This window comes from Natrix helvetica (assembly GCF_964273705.1).
Source record: "Natrix helvetica genome assembly, chromosome: 1".
In the NCBI taxonomy this organism is placed as follows: domain Eukaryota; kingdom Metazoa; phylum Chordata; class Lepidosauria; order Squamata; family Natricidae; genus Natrix; species Natrix helvetica.
The window spans coordinates 2,793,809-2,814,317 of NC_138548.1; the positions used below are offsets into that span (position 1 = coordinate 2,793,809).

Sequence of the window (20,509 nt, forward strand, 5' to 3'; positions counted from 1 at the left end):
ACACTGGAAGTCTTTAAGAAGATGTTGGATAGCTATTTGTCTGAAACAGTATAGGGTTTCCTGCCTAGGCAGTGGGTTGGACTAGAAGTCCTCCAAGGTCCCTTCCAACTCTACTATTGTATTGTATTGTATTGTATTGTATTGACACATTTGAATGTTATTGCTTTATTTCTTCCTATCTGTCCTATTCTGAAATTAGACTATGTGATGTATTTTATTTTATAGAATAACAGAGTTCGAAGGGGCCTGGGAGGTCTTCTATTTAGGCAGGAAACTCTACACTACTTCAGTCAAATGTTTATCTAACATCTTCTTAAAAACTTCCAGTGTTGGAGCATTCACAACTTCTGGAGGCAACTTGTTCAAGTGATAAATTGTTCTAACTGTCTGGTATTTTCTCCTTAGTTCTAAGTTTCTTCTTTCCTTGATTAGTTTCCACCCATTGCTTCTTGTCCTGCCCTCAAGTGCTTTGGAGAATATCTTGACTCCCTCTTCTTTGTGGCAACCCCTGAGATAGTGGAACACTGTTATTGTGTCTCCCCTAGTCCTTTTCATCAGACTAGACATACTCAGTTCCTGCAACCGTTCTTTATATGAATTAAAAATTATTTCATTTTAATAAAGTCACACAACTAATCAATCAATAAACTACTACAATATCAATCATGCTTCTTCTTACCTGTATTTGGACTTTGACACAAAGGCCAGCAGAGTCTCATCAGATGTCACAGTTAGCTCTTTGGGAGACAAAGCAAAATCCTCCAACACTGGGAAAACTCAGAGAATATATTTTAAAGCAGGTTTAACCTAGGAAGATTTCTGCGGGTTGAAATCCACCAGGGATACTTTAAGAATTACTATTCTTCTAATAATTGGAGGGGAAAGCAATTGTCCTATCTGTTGGGCAATTGATGTTGTTTGCACACCAGATAGGGAAAAACATGTTTTGTGTCTCTTGTTGCTAATCCACAGAGCAGATGGATTTGGGAATAAAAGTGACGTTGACTTTTTGAACTACCTGAAAGTGAACACTTGCAGACAAGATGGAGTTTGGCCTGTGTCATAGTATGTTCAGATAGAATGGGTGCTAATGGGTAGTAGTAGTAGGCGTGGTAGTAGTGAGCTGTACCTTAGGAAGTATGAGCAATCATACCAATGTTTAGATGCAATAACTGCTTTAATTATTGTCGAGATTGTATTGCTACAATGCTTGTTAGCTTCAGCATCTTGCCAAAGAACAGGGGGGTGGGGGGAATCAAATGCCAAGAAGCCATTCACGGACCTCAGAAGCCTGCGCCAAAGCAAGGTCATTGATACAGGTGGTCGATGGAGAAGTGAACTGTTCCAAAACAAAAATAAATGTTACTGTTGGATAATGTGAACCCTCAGTGGGTGGGGGATTAAGAATCTAATATTTAACTAAGCAACTAAGCAGAATTGGTTTTGCTGGGACTTAATTGCCTTGAGGATTCCTTTTGTTGGGTTCACTATTCAGATTGTTGACATTAAACCAACTCTCCGTAACCTTCACATCATGAATGCAGACTATCTGGACACTTCTGAGAAAGTTTTAGCTTAGTGAGATGTCAGGAACCAAGAAAAAGTGGAGCCTGAAGGAGCAAAGTTGAGAAAGTGCAGTGGGTAAAGAAACCGATGAAGGTTGAACAGGTGACATCAGCTGGGAAAGTGAGAGTGGAGACAGTTAAAGCACTAGTGGAGATGGAGTTAGCCAAGCTGAGCATGCCAAAGGAATACCGAGATTTGGCAGAAGCATTTAGTGAGCTGGAGTTAGATGTGCTTCTCCCCTCACCGCCCCTTGTACTGTGCAATTGACTGCCTGGGGCAAAGCTTCCCAAATGAAACATATACTCCACAACCCCAAGGGAAATGGAAGAGCTCCAGAGGTTTGTGGATAAAAATTTGGCTAAGGGCTTTATTCAGCCAGCAAAGTCTAGGTGACAGTATCGGTGCTCTTCAAGGAGAAGAAAGATGAGTCTTTGAGATCGCATGTTGATTTTTGAGGGAATAATGGGATTTTCATGGGAAAACATGTGTGCAACTCTTACAAAACAGGGAATAAATGGATTGATTGATCAAATTTGTATGACCACCCATCTCATGCAAAGTAATTCTGGCCAGTGTACAACAAACCAATAAAAGCTGTAAATAAAGAAAACAATCCTGCTTTTAAAACTTTATGCAATAATTATTAAAAAGAATCAGAAATTATAACAGCAGAACCAAAACTGGAAAAGAGAAAAATATAGAAAAATATACAAAGGGATATGTGTCAGCCCTGGAGCCATTTCCCTTGGCACCTTGAGGGCTGCCACAGAAGAGATGAGTCAAGCTGTGAAGATGGGAAAGGGAGGCAGAGATAGTCAGGGGATTGTAGCTAAAAGAAAATTCCTTCCTCTGAGAACCAAGGACTCTCCCACAAGGTGCAAGCAGGTGGGGTCTGAAATCAAGTGACCCTTGGACTGTGACCTGTTTGGACCATGTGATGGATTGCATGGGCAGGGGAAATAAAACTTTACTTATAACTAGGGGAAAACCTGAGGGGGGAAGTTAGAGTTGGGTTTCCTCAGATGTGCCAATATGACATGCCTAATAAATCTATAACTTGAGGAAGATGCCTGCCTCCGAGTTTTGATTCTTATGGGTGTGTTACTTGGGACCCTGACAGAATGTTCATAATCATAAAGCCAACTCATGGGTTTACCTTGTTCCTGGGGTCCCCAGGTTTGCTTTCATAACAGTCTTGTGGGAACTTTAGAAGCTCAGGAGTGACGAGGCCAAACAATGCAGCTGGCAAAGCAGAGGGATAATATGCACTGTCACAAACCTCATAACTGCTCTTTCTACTGCCTGTTGCAACAGTTGAAGTTTCTATACACTCTTCAACTGAAACTATCAGCACTTTTCCAAGTGTGGTCTTACTAAGGATTTGTAAGGTGGTTAAAATAAAAAGGTTGGTGATTGTTGCTGATTAAAGTATAGTTTGTCATTGGTCGCTTCATTTGGTTTCCAATTATTTAATGGACAATCCCCTCTCATTTCATGAAATGTTAGAAATCAGATCAAATACAAAATGAAAGCCATAGTAGTCATGGAAATGCCCAATGACTGGAAAGGGGCTTTCTTTATACAGCAAACTGTCCCAGCAACATGTAGCTAAATCCATTTTAGTACCTAGCAAACCCACCCAGAGAGTCATCACGAATGAAGGATGATTTGCCATTTTTGACATCTGATTAAATGCTCTGTGAGTCATTGCATCATTGGACGCAGCAGAAAGAGCTTAGTCATGTTACTGCTGAGGGATGGATAATGCTCATGGCACATGACTATGGAAGACTTAACCAAATACTTTTATTTTCAGATGCAGCCCACTGTGATCCTTGCCCAGAAAACCAATTTCCCAACAAGGACAAGGACCTCTGCATTGCCAAGAAGGTTCACTTCCTTGCCTATCAAGACATCCTGGGATATGCTTTAACTTCTCTTACTCTTTCTCTCTCTGTGATAGCAATAGCAGTTCTGGCAATTTTCCTTAAGCATAGTGACACCCCAATTGTCAAGGCCAACAACCGAGATCTCACCTACATCCTCCTGGTCTCCCTCCTGCTTTGCTTCCTCTGCTCCTTCCTCTGCATTGGTCAACCTGGGAAGCTCACCTGTCTCTTACGACAAACTGCCTTTGCCATTCTCTTTTCCCTTGCAGTTTCCTCTGCCTTGGCAAAAACTGTCATGGCGTTTCTGGCCTTCATGGCTACCAAGCCAGGGAACAGGGCAAGGAAATACTTAGGAAAAGCACTGACCAACTCCATTATTGTATCCTGTCCCCTGGTCCAAGCAGTTCTTTGTGCCACCTGGCTGGCAACGTCTCCTCCATTTCTCAACATGGACTTCAACTCCTTAGTAGAAGAGACATCATAGAATGTAAGGAAGGATCAGTTTCAATGTTTTATGCTGTCCTTGCCTACCTTGGTTTCTTGGCCATTGTGAGTTTCACAATGGCATTTCTGACTAGGAAATCGCCTGATAGTTTTAATGAAGCCAAGTTCATTACTTTCAGCATGCTGGTCTTCTGCAGTGTTTGGATCACCTTCCTTCCTACCTACCTGAGCACCAAAGGGAAGTCCATGGTGGCTGTGGAGATCTTCTCCATCTTGGCCTCTGGGGACTGGTCTCCTGGCTTGTATCTTTTTCCCCAAATGCTTCATTATCCTGCTTAGGCCCCACCTTAATTGTAGAAATAATATAATAAGAAACAAGGATGTCTAACCAATGTAAGGATAGGCCATATTTACATTTGATAGTTCTTTATATGAATAACCTTTCTTAAAAATCTTTAAATAAATGAGGATCATTTAAAAATTGTTTATCGTGCAGTATCTAGTCACAATGTACCTCTTGTCAGCAACAAAGATCCACCCTTTTGTCTTCCATGTCCTCCAGTTATCCCTAGTTAGGTCCAATGCCTTACATGGAAACAAAGCCTGGTATTAAAGATCTCTATGTTGGTGTAAAATGGGTGAACCTACTAGTGTTGTCCCCAATTCAGGTCAGAGCCTGGTGCCAAAGCCAATGAGGGATGCTAGACATGAGGTGCAGGTTTTCTGATTGCTTTTTATTGGAGTATTCCAAGGAAAAAGGCTCCTGGCCAAAATGCCAACAACCAAGAACAAAGGATTAAGTAAGCTTTATACATTTTCACTAAAGGAGAAGGTAGGACAAGGCAAGATAATAAGAAATATCATCTAATAAAGATTTTAGTAATAAGTGTACAATTTGCTTTATTGTTTTATCTAGCTATCCCTATTCCTAAGCCTTGGCTAATGAATGCCCCAGGTGTTTTCTAATACACATTTCACTTGCTGCTGGCCATCTCCATTGCTAACTTTTAGCTGAGATCTGCAAGTTGTTTAACTCTTCTTACTTTTATCAGCTTTCTAACTACCCACAATTGCTACAAACTTTACACATGCATATTTCCTGTTGATAAGCATTCTGTGTTCTTGCCAGACAGACCCCACAATTATAGTCTTCCTGGTTTACTTTCAAGTGTGTGCCATGATTTATTTATTTATTTATTTATTATTAGCGTTTATATACCGTCCCCTCTCCCGAAAGGGACTCGGGGCGGTGTACAGTCCGTACCGAAATACAACAGATTAAAACGTAGAAATAACTATATAAATACATGTATAAGAGGAGGGTAAAATATGCCAAACTGTACAGCTAATAAATAAATCAATACAAAAGTTTAAAATATCAAGTTAAATTTAAAACAATACCCCTCTAAAAACCAGTAAGAATGTGTATGCTAGGAGGTAGACGTTAAAGTTATGCCAAACCAGCCAGTCGGAACAGGTGTGTTTTCAGTTTCTGTCGGAAGGAGCGGAGGTCAGTAGTGGTTCTAATATTGGGGGGGAGGTCATTCCAGAGGGTTGGGCCCATCACAGAGAAGGCCCTACTCCTTGGAGTCGCCCGTTGGCATTGCCTCGTGGACGGCACCAGGAGAAGGCCCTCCCTTTGAGAGCGGATTGGCCGCAGGGATGTATGTGGGAGGATGCGATCCCGCAGGTAACTAGGCCCTATGCCATGGAGCGCTTTAAAGATGGTGATCAAAACCTTGAAACGCACCCGAAAGACCACAGGCAGCCAGTGCAGCTCGCGCAGAAGAGGTGTTACGTGGGAGTACCTAGTACTCCCCATGACTACCTGCGCGGCTGCGTTCTGGACTAGCTGCAGTCTTCGGGCGCGTCCCAAGGGAAGCCCCATGTAGAGAGCGTTACAGTAGTCCAGGCGGGACGTCACCAGTGCATGAGTGACTGTGCGTAGGGCATCACGGTCCAGAAGGGGGTGCAATTGGCGCACCAGGCGAACCTGGTGGAACGCCCCCCTTGCCACGGCTGCCACATGATCATCCATTGACAGCCGGGCGTCTAGGAGGACGCCCAAATTGCGCGCCCGTTCCACAGGGGGCAATTGTTCGCCCCCTATGGCCAGTGATGGAATCAACTGGCTGAACCGAGGCGCCGGTAGCCACAGCCACTCAGTCTTGGAGGGGTTGAGTTTGAGTCTATTGTCCCCCATCCAGACCCCGACGGCTTCCAAACACCGGGACATCACTTCGACAGCCTCGTTGGGGTGGCTTGGGGTTGAGATGTACAACTGAGTATCATCAGCGTACAGATGGTACTCAACCCCAAAACCACGGATGATCTCACCCAGCGGCTTCACGTATGCGTTGAACAGAAGGGGCGAGAGGACCGACCCCTGCGGCACCCCACAAGAGAGTGGCCTCGGGGTTGACCTCTGCCCCCCAGTCAACACATATTGCATCCGGCCGGAGAGGTAGGAGCCGAACCACCGTAAAACGGTGCCTCCAACTCCCATCCCCTCCAGCCGGCGCAGTAGGATACCATGGTCGATGGTATCAAAAGCCGCTGAGAGATCTAATAGGACCAGGATAGAGGAGCAACCTCTATCTCTGGCCCTCCAGAGATCATCCACCAACGCGACCAAGGCTGTCTCGGTGCTGTGCCCGGGTCGGAAGCCGGACTGGCGTGGGTCTAGATATACGGATTCGTCGAGGAGACGTGGAAATTGCTGCGCCACCACATTCTCAACAACCTTTGCTAAAAAGGGGAGGTTGGAGACTGGACGATAATTAGCTAGCTCCGTTGGGTCAAGTGAAGGCCTATTGAGCAGGGGCCTCACCACCGCCTCTTTCAAGGCAGTCGGTAAGGAACCCTCGCTCAATGAGGCGTTCACCAGGCCCAGGAGCCAGCCTCGGGTCACCTCCCAGGATGCCAGTACCAACCAGGAGGGGCACGGGTCCATTGAACATGTGGTGGGTCGCAGCCGTCCACGCAACCCGTCTAAGTCCTCGGGGGCAACAGAGTCAAACTCCTCCCAGAATGGGCTCACAAGACTCACTGATGTCGGCTCGTCCGGTCCACTGAGGGGGGCCCATCCGCTCCGGATCTGAGCGACTTTGTCTTGCAGATATTCCCCAAATGATCTTGCTTTATCTTAGAAGACAGTCCATCACTAGTTCCCAACGCTTTGTGTGCCACTACATGTCAACCAATTACTACATTTGGACCAAATGTAGTTTCCGGGTGGTCTTCAAGAGCAGCTCATTGGGGAGAACAATACATTACTCCAAATGAGAAATGGCCAAGGCATGACTGACTCTGAGCCCAGACTGCAATGGATCCACAACATTGTGTGTCTCATCACACTTGGCAAAATCAAGTATTCCGTTCAGTTCAATTCCGTTCTATTCAAGTAGAGTCATGGCAACGGGACTTTTTTCTTTCTTTTCCTGTTTGTTCAAAATGTGTTGTTGCTTATCCAAGTATAGGATATAAATGTTCAAACTTTGGAGAACACACGTCTGAAGTGTTTTCCAAATATCTCTTTTAGCTTTTCCATGTATGGAATGACCAGGTTTTACTGTTGACTCTGAGTCTCAGTGTCAGGCCTGGAAGCCTGGAAACCAGAGGTGGTGAAGACTTTGATGTCAAAATAACATTCCTTTCTCTGATAGTCAAGGACATCTTGCCCTGCAGCTGTGATGGTATGACTGGGAGGCATCTCCAGTTTTGTATGGTGCCTGATTGGGCCATGTGATGGACATGTGGGTGCAGGGGAAGGAACTTGGGCTTTTCTTTGGGTGGGGAAAACCTGGAAGCTTTCAGATTTGGGTTTTCCCAGATGTGCCAATATGACATCTCTAATAAAATGGAACTTTGAGGAAACTCAAGCCTTGAAGTCTTCTTTCGTTGTGGCTCTTACTTGGAACCCTGCCACTCAGCTTTGTTTGCTGCTCCTTTGTTGGATCCAGATGCTGATTTGATAAAAGCCCAATTTCACAAGTTGACTGGGGGAGTTCACTTAATGACCCACCTAGGGGAAAGATTTAGGAATTGGAACATTTATACCCCAAATCTACTTAATCAACTAATGAGCCTATTCAGGATAAGTGCAAGGATCTGCCCCAGCTGGTCCCTCTTGACTCCATTGAATTGTATCAAAAGAACTTTTACTGATCAGAAGTGGTTGCAGTAAATTCAGGTGGAATCTGCAGGTCCCCTGCAAAGCACAGAGCAATTCTTCCAATTCCATAACACCCAACCCTCCTGACCAGTCCACAGGCAGCCAACGTGATGCCACAAGGACGTTTTGAGAATGATGAGGTGCTAGGCAGATAACAGGTCATTCTCAGGGGATGACAGCCTTGGAACCAGGCTGGAACTGACGGAGAGAGAATCTGCTCCATCTCTGAAGAAAATCCTCCTCCCTAGTTTCCAAGCAGTAACAGAAAAAGTGAAAGCATGCGAAAAATGCCAGCAAGCCTTCCTCCCCCACTCCAACGGAATGGCAGGACATGATGATGGACCTGACAGTAAAAGAGAAATGATACCATTCTGGAGGACATACAGTATATGGGATTCCCCTAACCTAGGGGTCCCCAACCTGAGGGCCACAGCCACTGCCATGTTGTAGCCTATTTGCAACAGGGCTGGGTGAGAGGTGGACTGGCATGCATGCAAGCATGAACAGCCCAACTCACACAAGTAGCGGGTGCAGCGTTTGCAGTCCCGCTGCAGAGATGGTCTTCTATTTGGTTCACTACCGGTTCAGTAGCGGGAATGCTGTACCTGTGCACTTTGTTTTTCTTGCCTAAGGTACTAGACTCTGGTGGGGAAGTAGAGAACTCATTGAAAAGGAAGGGTGATCAGTCTTGATGACTTAGTAGGAGTTGTGAAAGAGGGAAGAACAATAGTGAGTGAGGGGTGTGTTTCTTCCACTTGTAGTCAATGCAGAGACATCTGGTTGGGCATCCTGAAGGATCATGCTGAATTAAGATGCCTTGGCCATAACCAAGAGAGCTGTGATGGGTGCAAATTAAACATATTCATTCAAAAATGTCTTTTAATAGTTTAATTCAGTTTTATCAATGTCATCGTAGATTCTGATATCAAACAGAGAAGGCCTCACTGAGGCATCTTGAAAGTCAGGGGTTTTGGCTCAATCCATCTCCTTCAACCAACATTGACTGATGGTTGCTCAGTTTCATATAAGGTAAAGGTAAAGGTTCCCCTCGCACATATGTGCTAGTTGTTCCCAACTCTAGGGGGGGTGCTCTTCTCCGTTTCAAATCCACAGAGCTAGCGTTGTCAGAAGATGTGTCCATGGTCATGTCGAAGATGCATGGAACACGGTTACCTTCCCTCCAAAGGTGGTTCCTATTTTTCTACTTGCATTTTTAAAATGTTCTTTCAAACTGCTAGGTTGGCAAGAGCTGGGAAAAGTAATGGGAGCTCACTCTGTTATGCAGCACTAGGGATTCGAACCACTGAACTTCTGACCTTTCTGATCGACAAACTGAGCATCTCAGCCACTGAGTCACCGCATCCCCAATTTCATGTCCTATATGTCAAATACTCAACTCCACCTTAACTCTTAAGTCTATCTGCTCTGTGGGATACAAGAGATATAAACATGTTTCTCCCTTTCTGGTGCACAAACACAAGTTAATACTAAGTGGAACAGATGCTGCTTTTCCTTGCAATTATCAAAAGAACAGTAATTCTCAACGAATTCCCTCTGGATTTCAACCCACAAAAGTCTTACGAGATAAACCTGCTTTACAAAAAATATTCTTTGAGATTTCCTATTTGGGCAGGGATATTCCTGGGTTTGGAGAGCCTCAGTTTTCGCTTTGGTCAAAGATGAAACACAGGAAAGAGGAAACATGGTTGATATAAATCTGCCCCAAGACAATCAAGGTTGCATGACCTATCTTCATTGTTCTGAAGCTCTGCTGGGATTTCAACTGCTACCTGCAATTCACCCTCTGCACAAGCCTTGATTTCTGATCTAGGAGAGAAGGTGATAAGAATGGCTGGGCTGCCTCTCCTCCTCCTGCTGCTGCTCTTCTGGCTCCTGTCCCCAGCTCATGCTAAGAGGATGCCAAGCATAGGTGTGTTGGCAAACACTTTCCAGATTCAGCAAGAATATTTCAGGCCCGGTGATCTCATTATTGGTGGGAATTTTCTCCTGACAAGCATTCAATACTTCAACACCCCAGACTTTAGTAAAGACCCTTCCAAGATTTTTCATACACTGATGTAAGTTTCACCTGCAGCAGAAAGATGTAGATCAGCGGTTCTCAAATAGTGGGGCGCGCCCCCCTGGGGGGGTGCGAGGCTCCGTAAAGGGGGGCGCGAAGGCTCCCTTTCCATCTGGGTGCAACGGCGGCGGCGTAGGCGAGGCATAATATATCCCGGCTTGAAGTGGCAGCGCTGGGGACTGCTCAGAGACTCATCAGAGCCGCGGGCTGGATCTGTGCAAGAAGCCTGCTCGGGCGGGGGTGGGAGGGAGGGAAGCATGGCTGTCCCAGGCTTCCCTCCCTCCCCCCCCCAGCCCAAGCAGACTTTTTGCACAGCTCCAGCCCGCGGCTCTGATGAGTCTCTGAGCAGTCCCCAGCGCTGCCACTTCAAGCCGGGATATATTCTGCCATGCCCTCGGCGGCGTCTTTATGCAGGTAGCTCGCCTCCCCGCCAGCAGCTCCACCGCCAACATTCCGTCTGGAAGCGGAAGCGCAACAGCCGCTGTTGGGGAAGGGACAAAGGGGCGGCGGTCGCCCGATCTTGCCACCCCCACCCCTTCGTCCCTGGTAACGGCGACTGTTGTGCTGCTGCTTCCAGCTGGGATGCTGGAGGAGCTGCTGGCAGGGAGGGAGGGAAGAAAGGGAGGAGGGAGTAAGGATAGACAAGCAAGAGGGAAAGAGGAAAGAAGGCAAGTAGGCAGGAAGGAGGCAGAAGGAAGGAGGGAAGAATGGAACTGGAAGGGAGGCAGGGAAGGAGGGAGGGAGAAAGGAAGGATAGGAGGATAGGGAAAGAGGAAAGAAGGCAGGCAGGCAGGGGGAAAGAGGAAGGAGGGAACTGGAAGGGAGGCAGGAAGGAAGGGAAGGAGGAAGGGAGGGTGGAAGGAAGGATAGACAAGCAAGAGGGAAAGAGGAAAGAAGGCAAGCAGGCAGGAAGGAGGCAGAAGGAAGGAGGGAAGAATGGAACTGGAAGGGAGGCAGGGAAGGAGGGAGGGAGAAAGGAAGGATAGGAGGATAGGGAAAGAGGAAAGAAGGCAGGCAGGCAGGGGGAAAGAGGAAGGAGGGAACTGGAAGGGAGGCAGGAAGGAAGGGAAGGAGGAAGGGAGGGTGGAAGGAAGGATAGACAAGCAAGAGGGAAAGAGGAAAGAAGGCAAGCAGGCAGGAAGTAGGCAGAAGGAAGGAGGGAAGAATGGAACTGGAAGGGAGGCAGGGAAGGAGGGAGGGAGAAAGGAAGGATAGGAGGATAGGGAAAGAGGAAAGAAGGCAGGCAGGCAGGGGGAAAGAGGAAGGAGGGAACTGGAAGGGAGGCAGGAAGGAAGGGAAGGAGGAAGGGAGGGTGGAAGGAAGGATAGACAAGCAAGAGAGAAAGAGGAAAGAAGGCAAGCAGGCAGGAAGGAGGCAGAAGGAAGGAGGGAAGAATGGAACTGGAAGGGAGGCAGGGAAGGAGGGAGGGAGAAAGGAAGGATAGGAGGATAGGGAAAGAGGAAAGAAGGCAGGCAGGCAGGGGGAAAGAGGAAGGAGGGAACTGGAAGGGAGGCAGGAAGGAAGGGAAGGAGGAAGGGAGGGTGGAAGGAAGGATAGACAAGCAAGAGGGAAAGAGGAAAGAAGGCAAGCAGGCAGGAAGTAGGCAGAAGGAAGGAGGGAAGAATGGAACTGGAAGGGAGGCAGGGAAGGAGGGAGGGAGAAAGGAAGGATAGGAGGATAGGGAAAGAGGAAAGAAGGCAGGCAGGCAGGGGGAAAGAGGAAGGAGGGAACTGGAAGGGAGGCAGGAAGGAAGGGAAGGAGGAAGGGAGGATGGAAGGAAGGATAGACAAGTAAGAGGGAAAGAGGAAAGAAAGCATGTGACTACGGTGGGAGTCGAGGAAAGACCGGTGTGCTATGTTATGCAGAGGTGTACTTATAACAATTTTATAGACAAATTAGACTATTTACAGTCGCGCCGGGGGGGGGGCGCGAAATGTTTTCTTCTTCCTAGGGGGGGCATGACAGAAAATAATTGAGAAGCACTGATGTAGATGATTGTTTGCTTTGTTTTAGAGTCAAAGGCTCCTTTCAGAAACACTTGTCCTAGTACTCTTTGCACATCCTTGTGTAGCTCAAATCTTTGTACTTTTCTCAATGAAGCTCAAGCTCATAAAATATTATCTCTTAGATAGTCAATCAGAATAGAGATGGGAGGGACCTTGGAGGTCTTCTAGCCTAACCTCCTGCTCAAGCAGGAGACCCTATACAATTTGAAACAAGTGCCTAACTAGTCACTAGAGCCATGGTGGTGGTGCAGGGGTTAAAATGCAGTACTGCAGGCTAACTTACTCCTCACTCCAAGAGTTCGATTCTGAATGGCTCAAGGTTGACTCAGACTTTCATCCTTCCAAGGTTGGTAAAATAAGGACCCAGATTGTTGGGGGCAATATAGTAAATCTGTAAACCACTTAGACAGGGTTGTAAAGCACTATGAAGTGGTATATAAGTCTAAGTTTTTAAAGATCTCCAGTGATGAAGAACCTGCAAGCTGTCCAACTGGTTAATTGTCCTCACTCTTAGGAAGTTTCTACTTAGTTCCAGGTTGCTTCTTTCCTTGATTAGTTTCCATCCATTCTTTCTTCTTCTGCTATCTGGTGCTTTGGAAAATAAGTTTCCCCCCCTCCTCTTTGTGACAGTGAGGTGGACTTGAGTGAGATGGATGGCATGTTAATGTAGTCAATAAATAAAAAATGTTATAATTCTCAATCATTTTCAACTCATTGTCAGAAAGATGATAAACAACATAAAAGGTAAGGAGGGATAAGACATTAGAAATAGCCCTGGCCTGGGAAAGAAGTTGACTTATAATATTAATTTGGACCAAAAAATCATGGTGGAAAATTCAAACAAAAGCTCAGTCATTTTCCAATGTGGCATATTGAAAAAATAAATAAAACTCAGTTTTGGAATCAATGGTGCTCATCAATAATCTGGTGTAAATCTAAGGTGTGACCCTCAGTCTTGTGCTCAGCCATGATGACCAGACCGGAAGATGCTGCTCAAAGGGAGGACCAAATTGACTGGGGTTGTAGAAGAGCAATTGGGAAGGATTACAGCCACTGCAGGAAAGGGAAGAAGGGAGGGATGACAGAGCATAGAAAATAGTTCATTATATGGACAGATAGGCTTTTCTTCAATCTCACAAAGCCACCCAGGTTTAATCAAGGTCTTTCCTTTAAAAAACAAACACAAACACAATAAAACTTGGGACTTGCTACTCTGAGCAACACTAGTTTAAAGTCAATGCGAACTCCAAACAAAAGTTGCTATGCAATGTTTCTCAATGATTTTCTCATGATAGCCCTATCCCCAAGAACTACCAGCAGTTCCTGACCTTGAAGTTTGCAGTCTCAGAGGTGAACAGGAATCAGGTTCTCCTCCCCAACATCACCCTTGGCTTCCGCATCTATGACAATCATCAGATTGAGAGGAATAGCTCTTTAATCAGCCTCTCCCTGCTCTCCACACGAGGTCAAACGGTTCCAGGCTATAAATGTGGCAGGCAGGACCCTCTGCTCTCTGTCATTGGAAGTGGCAACCCCAAATCCTCAAGGCAGATGGCCTCCATCTTCAGCATCTTCAAGGTCCCACAGGTAAGGAGGCTCCACCGAAGAGAATAGGAGGCAAACAAAAGAATCACACAGAAGCCAAAGTCAAGTTATTTGGGGGGGGGGGGGGTGGATGGCATATCAAGGATATCTGAGCTAGAGAATCCATGCTTTAATTTTTTTAATATATTTTATGTGTCAAGATATATTTCTATATAGTCTAACTCCAAAGAGATAGGGAATGGGATAATTCACAAATGCTGTACTTGCCAAGAGGAATTCCTTCTTGACTTTCATAACAGTCCAGCCACTTTTTCAGTGCAATTTATTCTCTGTATCAGATTAATATGTTCTTTCCTTGTGTTCTGACCTGTCACAACCAGGCAAAATATGTAATAGCTGACTTATAACTTCCCTAAGAAGGGAAGGAGCTTTTGTTTGCAACTCAGTGAGAGCTACTCTAAGTGGTGGAGCAATAACCAAACAATTGTAATTATTTATTTATTATTATTTATTTGTCAAGAATATACAAGGTAACAGGTATAAATATAAATATGGACACGAACACAGGAAATGGGTATGAATAAATGGGGGCAGGAGGATAGGGACGGTAGGCATGCTTGGTGCATTTATGCATGCCCCTTACAGACCTCTTAGGAAAGGGTGACGTCCACGCAAAACAGTTTAAGGTTAAAGTTTTGGGGGTTTGAGGATGTAACAACACAGTCAGGTACTGCGTTCCAGGCATTGACCACTCTGATGCTATTTTCTGCGATAGAATTTGGAGCGGTTTACCTTGAGTTTGTATTTATTGTGTGCTTGTATTGCGGTTGAAGCTGAAGTAGTCATTGACAGGTAGGATGTTGTAGCAGACAATGTTATGCACTATGCTTAGGTCAGACCTTAGTCGACGTAGTTCTAGGTTTTCCAAGGTCTAGGTAGTCCAAGGTTGTCCAATCACAAGATTGTGGTCCCTAAAGTCTCCATAAAACTTTACTTTGTCTTTGAAAGAAGATTCTCACTTTCTCCAGCTCAGTGTTGGCTTTGACTTCTCTCAAGAAGACAGAAAAGATTACCCTTCCTTTTTCCGGATTAATCCCAATGAATTTTATCAATATGAGGGTTTAGTCCAGCTGCTCCTGTATTTCCAGTGGAACTGGATCGGGCTTATTCCCTCTGAAAGTGACAGTGGAAAATATTTCATCTCAACTCTGGTGCCAATGCTCAAGAAGAAGGAGATCTGCCTGGCCTTCCCTGAAATATTCAATTTTGATATTGTTGTTATTAAAGTGGTAGGACCACTTATTTTCAAGATGTTCCAGGAAACTGAAGTGATTACTCTGTTTGGAGACTCCATTATTATTTCTATGGTATTGCTCATCCTACTCGGTTATAGAGAATCCAAACCATTTCGGAAAGTTTGGCTCCTGCCTTCCTTTTGTGATTTTAGTGTGGTGGGATCTAAAGAAATACTGCAATTTAAAAAGTACTTCCATGGGGCTTTGCATTTTAGGGAACGCACCAGGGATTTCTCAGAATTCAACCATTTCCTCCTGTCTTTAGACCCTTTGAACCCAGAAGGAGATGACTTACTCCCACTGTGGTGGGAAGAAATGTTTGATTGTGTCATCCACAAACCAGGAGCAATCCCAAAAAAGTGGAAACAACAATGTACAGGAAAGGAGAATTTGCAGAATTTGCCATCTTATATATTTGAAACACGCATGACAAGTGAAAGTTACAATATCTACAATGCCGTTTATGCTGTGGCACATGCACTACATGTGATGTATGAATCCAGAGCCCGACCAACCATGATGGGTCTTGGAAAGAGGATCTCAAATGTCCAGTCATGGCAGGTAATCTATGTGACTTTTTACTCAGGCCACAAATGATTAGAGAGGGAGTTCCCATGTTCATTTCATCAATTACTGATTAAATAGCTACCGTATTTTTCAGGGTATAAGATACACTTTCCCCCCTTAAAAGAGGGTGAAAATTTGGGTGTCTTATACACCAAATGTAGCCAAAAATGTGAAGCATGGAGGAGGTCTGTGGCAATTCTTGCAGCCTGGAACAGGTGATTGGGGGTATTCCAGGAGGTCAATTCACCCACCAATCAGCTGCTTAGGCTGAATCAGGCTGCAATAATGTGCTGAAGCTCACCTGGCTGTTTGCTATTTGCTGCAAGGATGTGTCACAGTTTGCAGTAGCAATCACACACAAGTAACTGATTCAGCAGTATTCAATAACTTCTCTTTTATATATAATACAACACATTAAGAAAACAATAAATATACAATACCAAAAGCAGGTATTCCAACATGGTAGATCAGCAGAGGAGATAGGTTTCACTTTCAGTTTTAGTTTCAGATATCAGCACAGCATGCAGCTTTAGTCATGCTCAGGCTCCTTGCTGTCTCCTTCCTTGTTGCTCACACAGCAAATACTGTTTGTTTCCAAACATCCCTCAACTCTCTCACACACTGACAGGACGCTAGCCAGGTGAATACCATGGATGCTGGTAGGCAGAGGCAGAATATTTTTTTTCTTATTTTCCTCCCCAAAAGCTCAGGTGCGTTTTATACTCCAAAAATGTGGTATATGCTACTCTATCAATGAATGTCAAAGCATATTAAAACAGAAATAATTTAAAAACTGAATTAAATATAACAATTTCTTAAGAAGGGACAAAAGGGGGAAAGAGAAGTAAACCAAACTAGATGTCCATAAAATCCACAGAGGACAGACTTTCCTATAATGTTCTGAAATGTCTTCAGCTATTGCCAGAGTTTCAGAAAGTGACTATTTCAGGAAGAGCTTTCAGCCCAGAGCAAGATAGAAACCTGGATGTTTGTGAATGATGTTTCAATGATGGCATTTAACCAAGTCAGTTGAAATCCTAGTCAAAATTCATGCAGAAACAGCAAAGTTTCCCTTGGTAGGTACCCTAAATCCAACCTGGATGGAGACACTCAATTCATTTTAAGCTTGATTTGTGCTTCCTACGTGACCCCACTGCATCTGTTTAGTTTTTCATTTGTTGTATGGCTCAGGTTGTTGTGTGAAGGCAGCCTCTGTAATCTTCAGAACACACAGCAGTATGTCAAGTGATCCTAATGGGTTTTTGGTCTGAAATATATCAGAGTTTCAGCATCAGTGGCTAAATGTTGGACATTCAAGGAGAGTGGAGTGACAAACCAGGGCAGGTACTTCTTTACATATCATCATCATCATCTTTTAACGACCCCATAATTCCTTGCAAGGTGGAGTCTGGGCAACTTCCTGTTGCCAATGTGGAGTTTTGTTCAGCAGATATATTGTACCCAGAGAGAGAAATATCTGCTTCTACTTAGGATCGAACACACATCCTCCTGATTGTGAGGGAAGAGCTCCACCTCTAGGCCACCGCACCACTTGGCACTTCTTTCTATATGGCCCCATTTATTCTGACCCAGCTCCTGCATTCTATTCTCTTTGAATATCAGCCAGAGAAAGTGGAACTGGACACTATGGTGGTATGAATGATTTAATCATTCCTGAAATGCATATACAACACCTTGGGTCAAAGAGAACATTTAAAAATGTACATAGCCAGGTATCAAAGGAGCAAAACCAAACAATGAAATAGTCCAATATTTGGTGTTACTCTGCATTGCTCAGATCTCCACCTAGAAAACTCTTATAGCTTTTCATCCATATATTCTCTCTCTTAAGATGATGGTCATCGCGGTATGACAGAAGCCCTGATGTCTCATTTGCAGCTCTAAGTCAAGTATTCCAGTTTCTGAGTGTCTCTTTTATTTCAGCTTCTTGACTATTTGAGGAAGGTCCAGTTCAACAACAGTGCTGGAGAGGAAGTCTCCTTCTCAGAAGATGGACTGGGATCTGCTGGTTATGAACTTCTCAACTGGGTTCTCCTCCCCAATCGATCTTTTGTCCCCATGAAAGTTGGGCAGATAAATCCTGGGGCTCCCCAAGGCCAGGATTTCACCATTAATTCCACTGCAATCATCTGGGCCACAGAGGTGAGCTGGAAGGAAATTGTGTAAATTCGGGAAAAGATTCCTTCTCTCCTGGGATTTCTTTTGAAGACATTCTAAAGATCAAAATATGAATGGGGAAGTGAATAAATGAAACACTTAGGCCATCTCAATTATTTGTCTCTTCTCTTTCAGAAGGTGCCCTTTGCCAGGTGTGGCATGAAGAGGTGCCATGCAGGAGAGAGGAAAAGAGTTCCAGAGGGCGAGCAGATTTGCTGCTACCAATGTGACCCTTGTCCAGAAGGGACCATTTCTAATCAGACAGGTAGAACAAACCTGGGGAACCTCCTTTCATTGTAGATCTTCCTGGGATAAAGAAACTGTGACTATCAGACCTGGTAATCCCAGAGGATGTGTGAGGGCTCCCTTACTGTGGTGACCATCTTATTTATATTTATAGCTCATGGATGTCAAACTCATGGCCCGCAAGCCAGATTCATCCCAGGCTGGCCACTCCCACCATTTAGCGAAGGGGAGAAAAATCACAATATGTCACGTGATGATAATGTGATGCTGTGAGTTTGACACCCCTGTTATAACTTATTGTTTTTATAATTTTTAATAATAACAATCATTACTTAATATTATTGTATGTATTTATTTGTTTCTTTTTTAATTAAATGTTTGATGCACAGTACAATTGGATGGTATAGATGGGGCTATACAAATATGATAAAGAAAATAAAATAATAAAATAAAATAAAAAGGCTAAACTTCAGATCCTCCCTTACATTGTAAAACCTCTGAAGTAAAGGAAGCTGTCAGGGTTCCAAGTAACAACCCAGATGAAATAAAGACTCCAAGGCCCCAGGCTTCCTCAAAGTATAGATTTATTAGGTAAAGGTAAGGGTTCTCCTCTCACATATGTGCTAGTCGTTCCTGACTCTAGGGGGCAGTGCTCTTCTCTGTTTCAAATCCGAAGAGCTAGCATCATCTGAAGACATCTCCACAGTCATGTGAACCAGAAGCGAAGATAATAGGATTTCATGGCTTGCTGTTACCTTCCCACCAAAGGTGGTCCCTATTTTTCTACTTGAATTTTTACATGCTTTCAAACTGCTAGGTTGGCAGAAGTTAGGACAAGTTAGAACCTTAACAGCCAGCTTACAATGCCATTGAAACTCAATAGGTTCCTTTATATGAGCAACTTATCCCCTGGGTCATTTTGAACTAAGGAAGTTCTGCCCTTTCTGGTGGACCATGAGATATTATATTCTTTTCTTTTTGAGTTGTCCTGTAGACAGGAATCATATCTGTGGGAGACAGAGATCTTCATCATGGCAGGGGCAGCTGAAGAAACTAAACAAAGAATTTTGATTTCAGATGCAGCTCACTGTACTCCCTGCCCAGAAGACCAATATCCCAACATGGACAACAACCATTGCATTGCCAAGAAGATCCACTTCCTTTCCTATCAAGAGACCCTGGGATCCACTTTAGCATTTCTTGCTCTTTTTCTCTCTTTGATCACGTCTGCTGTCCTGGTGGTTTTTCTTAAACATCGTGACACACCAATAGTCAAGGCCAACAACCGAGATCTCACCTACATCCTCCTTGTCTCCCTCCTACTCTGCTTCTTCTGCTCCTTCCTCTTCATTGGTCGACCTAGGAAACTCACCTGTCTCTTCCGACGAACTGCCTTTGCCATTCTCTTTTCCCTTGCAGTGTCTTCTGTGTTGGCAAAAACTGTCATGGTGGTTCTGGCTTTCATGGCCACCAAACCAGGGAACAGGACAAGGAAACTCTTAGGAAAACCACTGACCAACTCCATTGTCTTAGCTTGTCCCCTGGTCCAAGCAGTTCTTTGTGCCACTTGGCTGATAACGTCTCCCCCATTTCCTAACTTGGATTTTCATTCACTGATTGGAGAGGCCATCTTGGAATGTAATGAAGGCTCAGCTTTAATGTTTTATGTTGTCCTTGCCTACCTAGGTTTCCTGGCTCTCATCAGTTTCACAGTGGCCTTCCTGGCTAGGAAATTGCCTGACAGCTTTAATGAAGCCAAGTTCATTACTTTTAGCATGCTGGTCTTTTGCAGTGTTTGGATCACCTTCCTTCCCACCTACCTGAGCACCAAAGGGAAGTCTATGGTAATTGTGGAGATTTTCTCCATCTTGACCTCTGGGACTGGTCTCTTGTTTTGTATCTTTTTCCCAAAATGCTACATTATCCTGCTTAGGCCCAATCTTAACTGTAGAGAAAATATGATAAGAAACAAGAATCTCTAACTAATGCTGGAACAGGCCACATTTTTTTATCTTTGAAACTTATTCAGTATGGGATGACATTTTTACAAAGTCATGAGATAAAAGAGGCATTTTTCCATTAATAATTTGCAAAGCATGTCACTGGTCACAGTACAACTGTTGTCATCCACAGGCACACAACATTATGTTTTCCATTTCTTCCATTTATAATAATAATAATAATAATAATAATAATAATAATAATAATAATAATAATAATAATAATAATAATAATAATAATAATAATAAATATTTATTTCTTAGCTGCACCCTCTCCCGAAGGACTCGGGGCGGGGTACAACAAAACATAGGAAATAAATATATCGACATACATATAACAAAACATATACCAAGACATATACACGACATATACAAGGAGGAGGTGAACTGATAGATAAAAACAAGTAAAAATACAATGTTTAAAAACCCCTAAATAAATTGAATGCAATTAAAATACCCCAAATAAAAAAACCCCATTAAGGTCCAGTTCCTGAATGGAAATAAAACTTGCAGTTAAAA

General features: G+C 44.1%; 1 protein-coding gene across 1 annotated transcript; it reads left to right on the plus strand.

The window, feature by feature from the left end:
- Positions 1-1,653: 1,653 nt before the first annotated feature.
- On the plus strand, positions 1,654-19,972 carry LOC309385049 (vomeronasal type-2 receptor 26-like; the record flags this gene model as incomplete). The annotated part of the gene is made up of 6 exons (XM_081939122.1): positions 1,654-1,818; positions 13,468-13,746; positions 14,733-14,993; positions 17,511-17,729; positions 17,880-18,009; positions 19,068-19,972. The coding sequence occupies 6 exons, from the start codon at positions 1,654-1,656 to the stop codon at positions 19,970-19,972; spliced, it is 1,959 nt and encodes a 652-aa protein (XP_081795248.1).
- Between the last annotated feature and the right edge of the window lie 537 nt (positions 19,973-20,509).